This window comes from Takifugu rubripes, chromosome 3, assembly GCF_901000725.2.
Source record: "Takifugu rubripes chromosome 3, fTakRub1.2, whole genome shotgun sequence".
NCBI classification, from domain to species: Eukaryota; Metazoa; Chordata; class Actinopteri; order Tetraodontiformes; family Tetraodontidae; genus Takifugu; species Takifugu rubripes.
Genome location: NC_042287.1, coordinates 13,919,610 through 13,933,526, shown reverse-complemented (window position 1 = coordinate 13,933,526; position 13,917 = coordinate 13,919,610). Strand labels below are relative to the sequence as shown.

General features: G+C 50.9%; 1 protein-coding gene across 1 annotated transcript in view; it reads right to left on the bottom strand.

The window, feature by feature from the left end:
* Positions 1-13,917, bottom strand: part of LOC101068454 (nuclear receptor coactivator 3) — a 32,360-nt gene that overhangs the window by 11,102 nt on the left and 7,341 nt on the right. Inside the window, exons 2-4 of the mRNA XM_011602610.2 lie at positions 4,978-5,047; positions 1,598-1,705; positions 1,213-1,373 (exon numbers count right to left, since the gene is read on the bottom strand). Coding sequence (XP_011600912.2) covers positions 1,213-1,373; positions 1,598-1,686 — 250 coding nt within the window. The 5' untranslated portion in view covers positions 1,687-1,705; positions 4,978-5,047. The remainder of the gene's footprint in view (positions 1-1,212; positions 1,374-1,597; positions 1,706-4,977; positions 5,048-13,917) is intronic.

Genomic DNA, 13,917 nt, shown 5'->3' with positions numbered 1-13,917 from the left:
CTGGGAAGCTGTAATGGTTCTGAGCCGAGAAACCTGAATTAATGAAGGACTCGGAGAGGGGAAGATATACATGTGAGGAGGGGTCTGGTGGTAACAGAAAGTGGCTGGAGTTCGTTATAACGCGGTTTGCTCGGAGGTGGTGAGGAGCCGCTCGGCTACAGGAATCATTCTATCTGATTAGCTCCTGGGGGGGCAGATACCCACACAAAAGAAGAAAAAATAGAAAGCCACTGCTTCTCAGAGCCGTTGTGAGAGCAAGAGAGAGACATAGACTGCACTACATCACTCAATATCTAAATGCTGCAAGCAAGTCTGAAGGTGCAGAAAGTCTTTGTTCTGCAGCGCTGATGGGAGGGAGAGAAAATAAGGAGTGAAGAAGAAGCAGAAAGAGGTGAGATCAGAGCGCCAGAGGGGAGAAATTAAACAGCCTGATGGAGAAAAGAGCAAAAATAATGGAAAGAGCAGCTGAAAGTGGCGAGAGGAGGAACAGGTAGAGAGCAAGGGACGAGTCAAAACGCCTGTGTCATTTCTGTCTTCACTTCCTGTAACTATGGCAACCTGTCAGCAGCCAGTCAGGACCAGCTGTAGCCTCTTCCCCTTCCTGTCGAGGTGGCAGCCGCTGACTGAGCCCAAGCGGAGAGACGAGAGCAAAATCCAGCCCAGAAATTCACCCGTTTGGAGCTGAAATGCGCAGGGAGTTTAAATATACCCACTCCACACTGACCTTGCATCTGCAAGAGTCTCAGCCTGCAGCTATTTAGAGGAGAAATGGCGCTGCGGCGCAATAAAAACACCAGCGCCACAATAGCAGCTGTAACCGAACTGATAATTTGGCAGCTCAGAAGATTGGATGGGCATGTGATTACCTGCTAGCATCCAATTAAACGGACCTTGGCGAGGGCGACACACAGCTGTGCATGGCAGTGACACGCATGCGCGCGCACATGCGTCACACACACACACACACACACACACACACACACACACACACACACACACACACACACACTCACAAATGAGGGGCTCACAGAGCACATTGCCAATGTTTCCTCCCAAACATAAACAGTTGAGGCTGTGAAATCTGTGGAAGATGAATGACTGATTCGTCCTTGCACCTGGGATCCGAGGTGTGTGTGTGTGTGTGTGTGCGTGTGTGTGCGTGTTCCTGATGTTCCAACTGTCAACATATCCCCGACACGCGTGCCCACTCACCCTGCTCTTTGATCTGGCGGATCTGACGCACGGTCTCGCGGAGGATGGCGCATTTGTCCGGTTTGACGTTGAAGCTGTCGATGTCGCTGAGGTTGGCGGAGATCAACTCTGCCAGCTCCTCGATGTACTTGCTCTCCTGCTCACGGCGCTTCCTCTCGCATCTGAGGAAAGGTAACAACAAGTTACAAACAAACAACAACAAGCTGGAGCTTCACGCCCTCTGTCAGGCGGCCATTAGCTGCCAACCACACTGAAGGGCTGCATTGCCCGGTTTATTTCACTGAGGACTTTCCTGCATCATATTTCAGCAGAGCCAGGCGGCCCAGGCTGGAGAACCTACTGACCCAGTGGCCCACTTCTCCCGGGGCGAATGGGCGGTACTCACCCCAGACCAGGCGTGTCACAGGTGGATAGCTTGCGTTTCCGGTTTTCCGAGCTCAGAGGCTCCATGGAGTTCTCCCCCAGTCCGCTCATGGTGAACACATATCAGCACCTGCGACGAGCGAGCGGAGTTGGCGTCAGCGTTCGGTAACGTCAGTGTTAGCGTTCCGGTTGCTTTTAAACGGGGAGGAAAACAACAGACAACCACCACTGACGGTAAAGAATTCAACGCAGAAACAAGACAAAGGACAACTCACAGCCCGGCAAAATATGTTTATATCATGCAAATTCTATTCTCCAGGCAGATAGTGACAAACACATCTGCATCCTGCTCCTCAGCTGTTAGTGCTTGTGCACATGGGAGTTCATCAGCACACACACACACACGCAGACAAACACGCAGACACACACACACACACAAACACACACAGGATTAGCAATGTCTCTGATGATGAACCACTATGCACAACTAACCCCATTAGACAGCCGTCTGTCTCCCATAATGCATCAGCTTCACCAGGAAGTGAGCTGATCAGGGAAGGAGGTGAGGGGGGAGGAGGAGGAGAAGGCAGAAGATAAGGAGGAGGAGGAGGAGGAGAGAGAAAAATAAAGGAGGGAGGGGGAAGCCAGCGCAGTGAGACGAGCTCCGATTGGACACTGCCTTTGCCACAGTGACAGCAGCCGACACTGGGGAAAGGTGGGGGGGGGATCGAGAGGAGAGGGAACAGAGGATGGAGGAAAGTAATTGAAGAACGGAGGAGAGAGAGAGAAAGAGAGGGAGGGAGGGAGAGAGGGAGAGAACAAATGTAGCGGAAGAGTGAGGATGAGGAGGACGGGGGGGAATCAGAGCAAAGAGAGGCGGCGACGGCGGCGGCGAAGACGGACATGAGAGAATAAAAGGTGAGAGGGGAGGAATTAGAGGAGGAGATGTAATATTGAGAATTTCTGCCCCCCCCACACAAAAACCCACATGTGGGGAGGATGGAGTGGGCTTCTGTGGCCCTCTTAACCTTCACAGCCGGAGCAGCCTTTTCCTTCCCTTGATTACATGGTTATCCTGGTTATCCTCGGACCAGAGCGCCGCCTCGCCTGCATCGCAAATGGGGCTAATGGCGCCGTGCCCACGGTGTGTGTATGTGTGTGTGTGTGTGGGGGGGGGGGGGTCTGTTATTTAACCACCGTGCACGATCATCTTCCCAGGCTCCTCCTCGTGGGACAAGAGCAATTAGCAAATACGTCTGTGGTTCTGATCTGAGACCTGAAACGTCATGAGGAGACATTAAACTAGATCAGGTTCTCGTAGCTCCGCCCCTTTCGTGACCCTTGCCTTGTGCTGGGGCTCTACCTCTGTGTCAGGGTTTGGTCTCTGGATCATAAACCGAATGAACACACATCGCTGCTTTCGTGTGCACGACGGGGAACGCTCATAAACAGCTCTGAAAACAAGAACTCCCCACTCTCGGTCTTCAGCCCTTTGAGTTTCTTCAACGTTTCTCTTTTAATCGCTCCCTCGAGGACCTCTTATCCGCCTGCCTGTCTGACTCTCGTCCTCTTTGTCCGCCTGCCTACCTGCCTTGCGCGCGTGCCTATCTGCCCGCCTCGCCTCAGCGTGGCGATGAGATCTACCGCGAGGGAGAAGAGGAGAGGGGGAGGCACAAAGTCGCTGGGTTTGGATCTCAAAAAGCCGAAGCAAAGCGCCGAAGTGTTGAGCGAAAATCCGCCTTTGCTCCTCTGCCAACCGGGCCCGCCCGCCCGCCCGCCAGCCTATTGATGGAGTTCTCAAAGGGGGAGTCGCTCTAATTGCAGAGTGAATGAGGAGTGAATGAGGTGGCCCCGGAGAACGCTTGATTAGGAGGCTGCTGAATGCCCCAGGGAAATGGGTCACCTCCAGTCTGGCGCTGGCCGCCCGCTTTTCCGGCGCGGGGAGAAAGTCAATTACACGCCACAGGCAGTGGGGCCTGGTGGCAGAGAGGCGATGGGGCTGCGGTGGGTATAATGCAGCAGCGGGGGGGGGTGGGGGGGGTGGAGGCAATGAGACGAGCAGAGATGGAGGTGTGGAGGACGGAGAGGGTGGAGGCGAGGGTGCAACCCGCCGAGGGAGCGCTGCAGGTCTGGGCGGGACAAAAGCGAGCGCCTGGAACGAGGCGGAGACGTAACGGATCTCTCTTCATTTTCCCATTCCATTAAATTAATTAAATTTCATTAAAAATTAATAGATCCTTAATAGCAGAAAATGGAAAAAAAGTCAGAGGAAATCTGGAGACAGGAGGACAGAATAAGCTAATTAATTCCAGATAATGAAAGATAAGTTATCTTTTTTATTAATACACAGGGGCTTCTCAGCTTAAGCCCACAACAAGACGACAATTTTGCTGAAGAGAAAAGGGGTTAAAAAGGCCTCCTGCAGCTCCTGGATCTGCTGCTCTGCAGCTGCGAGTTCATTTAGGTCTAAATGACGCAGCTGAAGAAGACTGGAGAGACATTAACGGAGGCCAGGGGCAACAGTGGGCAGCTGCTCGTCGCCGCGGCTCCTCGGCACCAGCTTGTGGTTCTGATGCAGAGGCTCCCAGTCGACCTTCGTCTTTGCCTCGTCGGCTGACGTGTGTGGGCGCCGGTCAGGTGAGCGGCTCATCGGACCTGGTTCTCCACTCTGATCCCAACCTGACAGAGTCGCCTCTTTTACACGGACGCTTGACCTGTATTTTCCAGGTCACTGAAAGGGGCAGGGGTCAATGGGCTCCCCTGGGGTGGAGCTCAACTCTTTGGGGCTGTGACACCTGAGGAGCCTGCCAGTGACCCTGGAGCAGGAGGCCCAGCCAGAAGGATTCACCGGAAAAACAGACTGTAAGAATCAACGGAAGCTGTCGCATTTAGCAGTTAGCATTTGTTAGCTGTGCGGCCCTTTATTTCTTCTGGGGAAAAAAAGACGAAGCCTAAATTTTTCTGAAGTCCACACATCCGTTCATCTCTGGTCTGCAAAGGCTGCGCATGAGGCCGCGCATGAGGCCGCGCATGAGGCCGCGCATGAGGGACAGATAGGAGCAGGAACTGGCCGGGCCTGTTGTCACCTGCACACGGAGCTAAAAGATTAATGCCCTCTTGCAGCTTCTGTGGCATCTAGAGCACAAAGGATAATTTGATTTCTCCTCCTGCCTTCCTGCTGTCATCCCACTCTTCATTTTCTCATCACCTCTTTGTTTCCCCTCCTGTTGCCAGCTCCACCCCCCCACTACATTGAAAATAAACAAACAACAGCGCTATTCTCTCTTTCACCGTTCGGGATGTTGCAAGAATGTGGCAACAACAAGAAAGTGTCTCAGGCATGCTGCTCCACCTAAGCCCAGCAGGCCGTTGCCATGCCAACCATACCGGATGTTAGCCCACCTTGTGATGGTGCCAAGATGATAGACGATCGGTTCCCCCGCCGCGCTCTCTGTGGGACGGTCAATGGAGTCTGGAGGGGAAAAAAAACACAGGCGCGCACAAAAGTTTATTATCCAAAACAGTGCATGTTAATTACTGTGATATTAATGAAGAAGAGAAGCTGTTATTAATCAGCGGCACGAAGACACGTGCACAGGAAGCTGCATTAACTGCTTAATGAGCGAAAGGAACTGAGAGAGCAGCGCCTCGTCCAGCTTTTGTCTTCAATGGCGCAAGCGCATTTACAGCCACACACACACACACAAAAACCACACACATGCAAGCAAACACACACAAAAAAGAGATGTTGAGACAAGTTTTACAGGAAGTCAAACGGTCAAAACCCACACTGGCGAATCATCAGCCAGTTGCTTTGACTGGAACGAGTGAAAGGAAGAAAGTTATTTTCTACTCAATGTGCAACGAGTCACAGAGTGAGACAGCTGCGCGGAAACGCCGAGTCCACGCTGACGAATATCATCCCGGCCTTGTGGAGACTCAACGGGAGAACAGAATTAGCCTATTAGGCTAAATCGCTGCTGTAATCCCAAAAGCACATAATAGGCTAATTTGTGTCCATTTAGATCCAGATAACAAAACTCAACTCTGTGTGTGTGTGTGTGTGTGTGTGTGTGTGTGTGTGTGTGTGTGTCAAGGATCGAGTACTGGTTTGTTTTGGTCATGTTGAGTTCTTGTTGTAGCTCAAGTGTTCTGTCAGAACAATCATAAGCGAGCAGCACATACACTCTGGGCGTTTCCATGACACCCTGTCATCAGCGAATCTCTCCGCCAAGATGTCTCAAGTTCATGTGCCACACTGCCTCAGCAGGCACGCGCACGTGTGTGTGTGTGTGTGCGACCATGTGCCTGACGTGCCGATATTGTGTGTATTCGTGAACGCGTGCGCTCGTTAGCACCGTGACCGCTGGCTGCACCCATGATTGAGAGCAGATGGGGGCTGAGGAGTTTGCATGTGTGTGTGTGTGTGTGTGTGTGTGTGTGTGTTGGCAGGAGGTGGGGGGGGGGGGGGGGGGGGGGGGGGGGGGTTGCTCCAGTTTAGGTGATATATGGACTCTCACACACCAACAAAGACCCTCCTTCAGTTGATGGCTTTCCTATTAATGGAAAGGCGAGAAAAATAGAGCCTCTGAACGAGCCGTAATTTACAGCTCGTCTGTGAGCAAAAGTAAAGTGACTCCGTTACTGCACGTATGCTCGTGCACAGATTTCAAGAAGGAAAAAAATAATCATTAGTCCTCCTGACCGTGAATGCAACGGCAGTTAAAATCATGTGGCGTTGCCCGGGCTGGTGTAAACACGGTTTATGATCTATGGCGTGATGTCGGGACCTTTTTACAACCTGCGCCTCCACGTGCCGCCGCCGTGCGTTTGAGCCCAACGCTGAACAACAACAGCATCTTATTTCCTCGTCAGGCTAACGAGGACTCTAAAGTCGACTACCTCCGTCAACGTCCCTGCGCTTCCGTCCAGTTCATTCGAGCAACTTCAGATTTGAAAAAATGGCAACATGTTCACCATTACAGCAGCCCCACGTGTGGCGGACCTCAAATTTGATGAGGAAACCATTAATGAACCCCTGGGTTCCCCTCTGCCTCCCTGGGGATTAAACATTTATAATCCCTGACAAAATCCCACGATTGAGAGTGATGTTCCTCAAACACGGAGAGATAACGGCAATAATAGCGCTCCCGTCATCAGCTGACCTATTGAACTGGTGAATATTCCCGTCTCAACCTCAGACACGTGCCAGCAGTCGCTCTCGGGTCATAGATAAGAGACCCGATAAGATAAAAAAAAGCCCTTATGTCTTCATCGCTGACATTCAGCTGAACCAGGAAAGAAAAAATAAAATAAAACACCGACACGCGTGTGTGTGTGTGGGAGAGACAAACGTTTGTCTGCTGGTATCAAAGACTGCTTGGATCTGGAAACGCCGAGCACGTCACGCTGCCTCCGGATCTGAGAGCGTGAGATGGATCAGATGACGGGACGTAATATGTGTTGGTTCACGATGAACCAGAACCCAAATATGGACCCGGCGTCTCACCATCCTGGGCTCCACCCCTGCAATGACAGACCTGCTTTCTCCACGACCCCGGACTCAGGGGTGCATTCTGGGTAATTCTGCTTCAGCTTTGCTGCGGAAAAGCACGAGCCAAGCCACGTCTTGGCACCTTGCCCCTCCCTTATGTAAAATCAGACCACAGAGGCCAATAAAAAAAAGAAAAGAGTCCAAAGCTCTGCTCCACAGAAGAGGGGGCGCCGAAGAGGGAAGCTACCCCGGTCGGCTGCTAACGGCGCTTCTCTCCATCTTAGCACGGCTGCATCAAACAGCAACATCCTGCAGAGGGAACTCATCCGTCTGAGCAGGAACGGGGGGGACGCGGCTCCTCCGGGGTTTGCAAAAACGGCGTTTACATATTAAAAAGGAGGAAACGGGCGTTCGCATGAGTCATCCTTTTTCCGAGAAGCTAACGGAAACTAAACCCGCGCCGCGTGACGTCGCGTGTCCGCACCAGGAAGCGTAGAGATCCAGCTGTCAGAGAGGGAAAACTGGTTAAAAAATAAATAATAAAGCCCCCGCGACTGTAAAATAATAAAAACAATAATAATACAAAGCTTGTGCTTGTGATAATAGCTGAAGGCCACGTTAAAATGACTTTAGGGTCGGACATCTGGTTCAAGCGCGCAGTGACACTCAAAGCAATAAGTATCGTAAACCGTAAAAGGAGGAGAGAAGATCAAAAAGAACCGAGGGGCATCAGTGCACATGTGCACCGCGGGTTCGGAACGCTGCTTCATTTCTGAGGAAGCTCCGACTTCTCCTGGAGAAAGGACAAGGCCTGGGAGAGCGGAGCCACCGGTTGCCCGAGGTTGGAGGCTTTGTTTTCCCGTCTCGGCCTCGTTAGCAACGTTCCTCCCGTCCTTTCATTTCTGGTTCCAGAGAACCTTCCCGGACCTAGAATCAAAGCTCGTCTGAACCGTCATCAGCGGTTCCAGACCCATAATCCTCCCTCTTCCTGCTGAACCAGGACGGGATGCGCGAGGCACACCTTCCCCACTTTCCTCGCGCTGGACTTGTTGAACTGCAGCCTGGTGGCGTCTGGCAGGGAACTGGGTTAAAGAAAGCACCTCGTTGGGAGCCATCAATTATGCAGCAGCCGTACATTATCATAGCATAAAGGATTCGTTTCTGCCGGTTAATTAACAATGAGCGGAGGGGAAAGGCTGTCATATCCAGAGCGATGACTGAGTGGAGCTTTAGTAAACACTTAAAACATTCCTGTCATCACAAAGAGTAAATTACTTAGTTACGGCCAGAGAAAACAGCCGTCGCCTCTTCTGGATCCCAGATAAAGAAAAGAAATCGCCTGGATTAGTAGAGACAGGAGCCAGAGAGCTTTCCGGACCATTCCCGCACAATTTACATTACAGGTCAATCGATGGGAAAATGATCATCGCCAGATCTAACCCCAGCACTGCTGCCATGGTAACAAATGGGCAGGCCAATTATTGTCAATGTCCGGACTGTAAAACCCGAAAGGTAAAACTGCTCAAAGCGGGAGGAAAGTGGGCATCCTTTCATATCTTCTCGTCTTTGCACGTCAGCACCAATATGGAGCCTCTTAATGATGTCACCGCGCGTCCCTGCGGGGGTCCCGAGTCGCCATCGCTGGTTGCAGGAGCGCTGAATCATGAATGCTGTGTCATCTACGGAAACTCTCTGCTTTTAAGTGAGAAAACGGTGACAAGTGGCGACAATGTGGCTGTGAAAGAACAGCTCGTCAGTGCAAACGATCTCTCTCCAAATAGAACACACACGGATAAAAGTCACCCTCTTCACTACTGGAGCTGGAGAAGAAAGAGCACTACTGCTTGTGGTGCGTGATAACTGTGTGTGTGTGTGTGTGTGTGTGTGTGTGTGTGAGGGGGGTGTGAGACAGAAGGATGTGAGACTTCCTTTGGTGAGACTATGACATAATTAGTTCACAATAAGCCATCAGGGTGGTCCTAGTGAGAGAACATATTCTCCACCTCCACCTTTTCCCCTCGCCTTAATGCTTTGGTTCTCCACTGTGACAGTGAGGGAGCAGATACACCACATAAAACACCTCCCTCCCTCCCTCCCTCCCTGCCTCCCTGCCTCCCTCCCTCCTCCTCTCTTTATTTATTTGCTCAGAGTCCAAAAACTGCACAGCACAGGGGAAAAATATGGTGGGGTGGGAGGGAGGAGAGAAGAAACGAGTAGAGGAGGGAGGTAGATGCACATTCACTGCAGATTCAGCTGCACACGAGTGCAAGGGACACACACACACACACACACACACACACACACACACAAGCACACACACACACTGGTGGAGCATCTAAATCACATTAGCTGCCTGCCCGACATCCATCACTCCCACAGACAAAAGCACATGCCAGAGAGGCTGCATGGCAACATGCACAACCACCCACAAACAAACGCCGTCGCTCGGCCGCGGTGCCGCCGAGTGCACCGCCAAGCCCGATGACGGGATGTATAAGACAGCAGGTACACCCCCCTCCCCCCCCCAGGATGTGGAGAAATCTTTTACCGTCAGTGTCTTTTCTCGTTAGAGGGGGCGGGGCTAAGTGTTCAAATCTTGGAGATGGTGCGGATGTGGATGGGTGGGTGGGGGGGGGGGGGTGCAGCCTAATTGGAAGAACTGTGTGTGTATTTCTTTATCTAGTGTGACAAATTCGTCCTGCAAAACGTAGGAAGAGACGTTTTAGGACGTCACCAGAGCCCATTTCAAACAATATTGATTATTGATTACGAAGCCACCGACTCAACACTGGAGGAATAAGGCTTTAGATTTCCATTTAAAGATAAATCTTGGGCTTTGGTCATCACTTTCCACCATTATTTTACATTTCCAAGGCTATAAAAAGGCTTGTTTCAATGATGCTTAGTTTAAAAATGACAAAAAACAATGAGCAATGAACGTATTCAGTATCGATATATCGATAGTTTCAACAACAGCAGCTCCTCCACTCGTCTATTGAGCCGGTCGCTCTGCTCCCACCCATCTCCCTCCCCCCACCAGCTCTGTCTGGTTAACTCAATAGCATCCACAGCCGCCTCTCTAAATGATGTTTTTGTAACCGGGAAGCAAAGCAAAGGGTGGAGGAGAAAATAAAAACAACTAAAAAGAGAGTCAGCCTTCTTTTTCCACGCTGCCTCTCATCCTCGACGGCGACGCTGGCTCGCGCCTCCTCCACACCTTCTCCCCCGACGGATGCCGCTCACTCATCGCAAGGCTTAACCGAACCAAAAAGGATTACTTAAATCGCATTAAAATCGAAAAAACTGACAGCCCTCGGTGCGCGCCGCCATTGATGACAGTGCATAAAGACAAAACGCCGGATTGTGAGCAGCAGACGTGAAGGAAGCAAAATTGCGCATGTGATCGGGAACGTTCCATTTCTTAGTGATCAATAATCTGGAACTCATTGTCCTCTCAGTCATCGATCAGGTTTTACAGAAGTGCGTCCTTAAGGGATGCATTCCACTTTATCCGGCATGTCTGACTCCAGGCATATTTGGCGCCCTCTGGTGGTCATAACGGAATAAGCCCCGCCTCCACTCATGATCAAGCAGTAGCGAGATGATGTCACATGAGGGATGGCAGTGCCCAGGTCTCAGGGTTGAGCAGAGGTGAGCTCAACATTGCAGTAAAACCGGGTTTTCCGACCAAATATCCCCCCTGAAATCCTCGAGGTGCCGGCTAACGGTCGAATGCGGGAACGGGCCTGCATCTGTGCTCGTGCCCGCGCCTTCAAAGTGGCGCGTTAGCTCATGAAACCATTATAAATTAGCATGGGCTCGCACACAGAGACAGACAAATCCCCCCTTCAGTCGTTTCATGTGTAATGAGAGAAACCATTAGCAGTGAAAATGGGCTCTCCCCGCCCCGACGCTCAGCAGATTTCGGTCAGAACTGCAGTTACACGTCTATTTATACATTCACTTCTTCACCAACAGGGAGCAGTTTGTGCGGCGCACATCGTGAAGGCTGCATTCCTCATGTCTTCTTCCTCTGCTGCTTCTTTCCCTCTGTCTCTTTTCCCATCCCCCCTCTCTCGCCGGCTGTCTCCTCCCTCTCTATACCCTTCCCCCAGCTCTTTCCTCCCTCCCTCCCTCCCTCTCATCAGGCTGCATGCAGCAAAGCACAAATTCACCGGGAGAGGCACCAAAGGAGACCGCGAGGGGTCTGAAACAGAGACCATTCGGACAGAAAGGGAGCAGAACAGACAGCAAATGAACAGCCGGGAAAAAAAAGAGGAAAAGGAGCAGGAAGAGAGTGGGAGAGACGGAAGGAAAAGGATGGAGGAGGAGGAGTGGGTCAGTGGGAGAGCGGAGGTTTGGAGGAGGGAAAAGCTGCTCTTGTTGCAGCGATGGGCGTTCCTCTTCCCAGTTCCTGCGAGGTCAAAAGTTTACCGTGGTTTTAATTTCACCTTTCCGCAGCCAATCAGAGCTCATCCCTGGCTGCTGGAAAGAACTTTGACCCATTCTGAAAATCGGACCGGCTCCTCTCTCTGGTTCTTCTTACTTTATTTTACATTTTCCCTCCCCTCCCCATTTATCTCCCTCCATGTTTATTCGCCCTTGATCATGGAGGACAAAATTCTAGAGGGTGGGGGGGGGGGTTAAAGCAGAGGCGTCTCTTCTTCTGTACCTTTCCTGTTCAGACGATGAACACCAGAGTTCATGATAACATCATGTGGTCAAAAACAAGACGAATAAATGCTGCGACAGAAACCAGGAGACACACCCGCTCACAAGCAGCCAGCAGAACGGCGGGTGTATGTGGAGCCCTGTGTGGTGTGTGTGTGTGTGTGTGTGTGTGCATGTTGGCACGTGAGAGCTGGGAGTGTGTGTCCATGAAGGGGGGGAGGCTGCGGTTAGATCATAGCATCAGCGAGAGGAGGGGAGGGGAGGCTCTGCAAATACGGAGCCGGCGTGGCGCGCGACAGTAACCAGAATGGCTCCCAGCCTCGTCAGAAGACCGGCCCCGGTACATGTGTGTTTTCCTCCCCGTCGCCGTCTGTGCGCGTGTTTGATTAATTAACATCCTTGGCCGCCAAAGAAGCTCCCCGTTGTTCTATTCTGCCCGCATTAACTGCACAATTGCACCTGCCCTCCTCCTCCATCCACCTGACTGCGATAATAAGGCGCAGGCACAAGAGCACGGGCCCTCGGGAGGGCGGCGGGTTGTGACGATCGGGAGCGCCTGCCGCCGCGTTGCGGCTCTACGGGCGGCTTCCACCTGTGGCTGACATTCCCTTTCCTGGAGCTACATTTCCGTGACCTTTATTTCCAACAAAGTGCGAGATAAAATACTTAATATCTACCAAGAAGTCCACACCAACGTGCTGAATATCCAGCTTCTGCAAGTGGAAAACAATGTTAGGATACAAGGATACGATGTTAGCGTGGATCCGACAATATTGTGCTCCCCATGTTCCACAGGTCAGATGGTTGAGGTCAACTTTTGACCTAGCTGGTAAGAGAGTAAGATGCTCCACTCCATCGGCTATTAGGGGGGCTAACTTGTGAACAAGAAGACTAATGGAGGGCTTTAGATTTTACCTGGATTGATTTTTTATTAGGCACAAACCCACAGAACACCTGTGGAATTAAACAGATTCAGAGTGCTGTAAGTTAATAATGTATAAAACAGCCCAGTATCGGAACAAACGCTCCAAACTGGCATGTAAAATGGTGTGTAGCTCACTGCCTGAGGCAGCGCGACCCTGGCCTTACTTATGAGTTTAAGGTTACACCACAAATGGACTCTTTAAAAAACACTTGAAATTTAACAATGTCGACCACATTGGCACCGTTCTGCATCTTTAACCCCCCAAATCCTCCCCCCAGGGACATTAAAACCCAAAAACCTGCCTCTCCTCTCAGCTTTCTGTCTCCCTTTGGTGCAGGAGAGGCAAATGGAAACTGTGAAAGGGCGTGAAAATCCAGCATCGCTGTGTTTTTAAGCTGCGACAGACTCTGCGGTTTCCATAGGAAGTTGCCCAATTCTCCTCGGCTCCTCAGGATGTATTTCTCTTCTTTTGTGCGTTGGGACGAAGGTTAAACACAGAGCAGAAAGAACTAAAGATGGCTGAAAGACCTAAATACAAAATTTACTGCATTTACAGAAGATTCAAGGTATTCCAAGAAGTCCTACATTTAGTTGGAGACATCTTTAGGAGGATCCAACCACCTGACCCTGAGGCACATCTTTAAAGGGTATAATTTGATCCCAGCTGTCATATTTATCTGGACTGTTGGGAAGGCAAAACATTTACTTGCGCAGATAACTTGTAATCTTCTCCATCTCGTTTCGCCACTTCCCTCTCCGTCTTTACACCAGACAGAGCAGTCTGAAACCAGGACCAACCACCCCCATCTCCAGGTGTCCTCTAGATAAATGCCCACTCATTTTCATTTAGCCCCTAAACCTACCGCATTTGCATCCCCCTCAACCCTCTTTGCCCCCTTTATTCTCTGCGTAAATGTTATTTTTAGCGCCTGATTGACGAGGGCGGCCACCACGCTGGGCTAATGCTAACTCTCCACGGGTCTGTCACGCCCACATCTGAGCTTACTTGCGTTTCCATGGCAGAAATGAGTCAAAATCCGTTTTTATTTTTACTGGTCAGCTACAAATACTGTGTGAAAAAAAACCAACAGATTTTTTTTTTTTTTTTTTTTAAAAAGGATGATTTTGTGTGTGGGACGATGTGTCAAATTTCGGTAGTTTTCGTCACTTTGTTAGAGTCACAACAGGTACCGGAGATAAAACGACGCATGGATGCAACAAGCTGCCGTCTACTTTCTACACAGGACTGGAT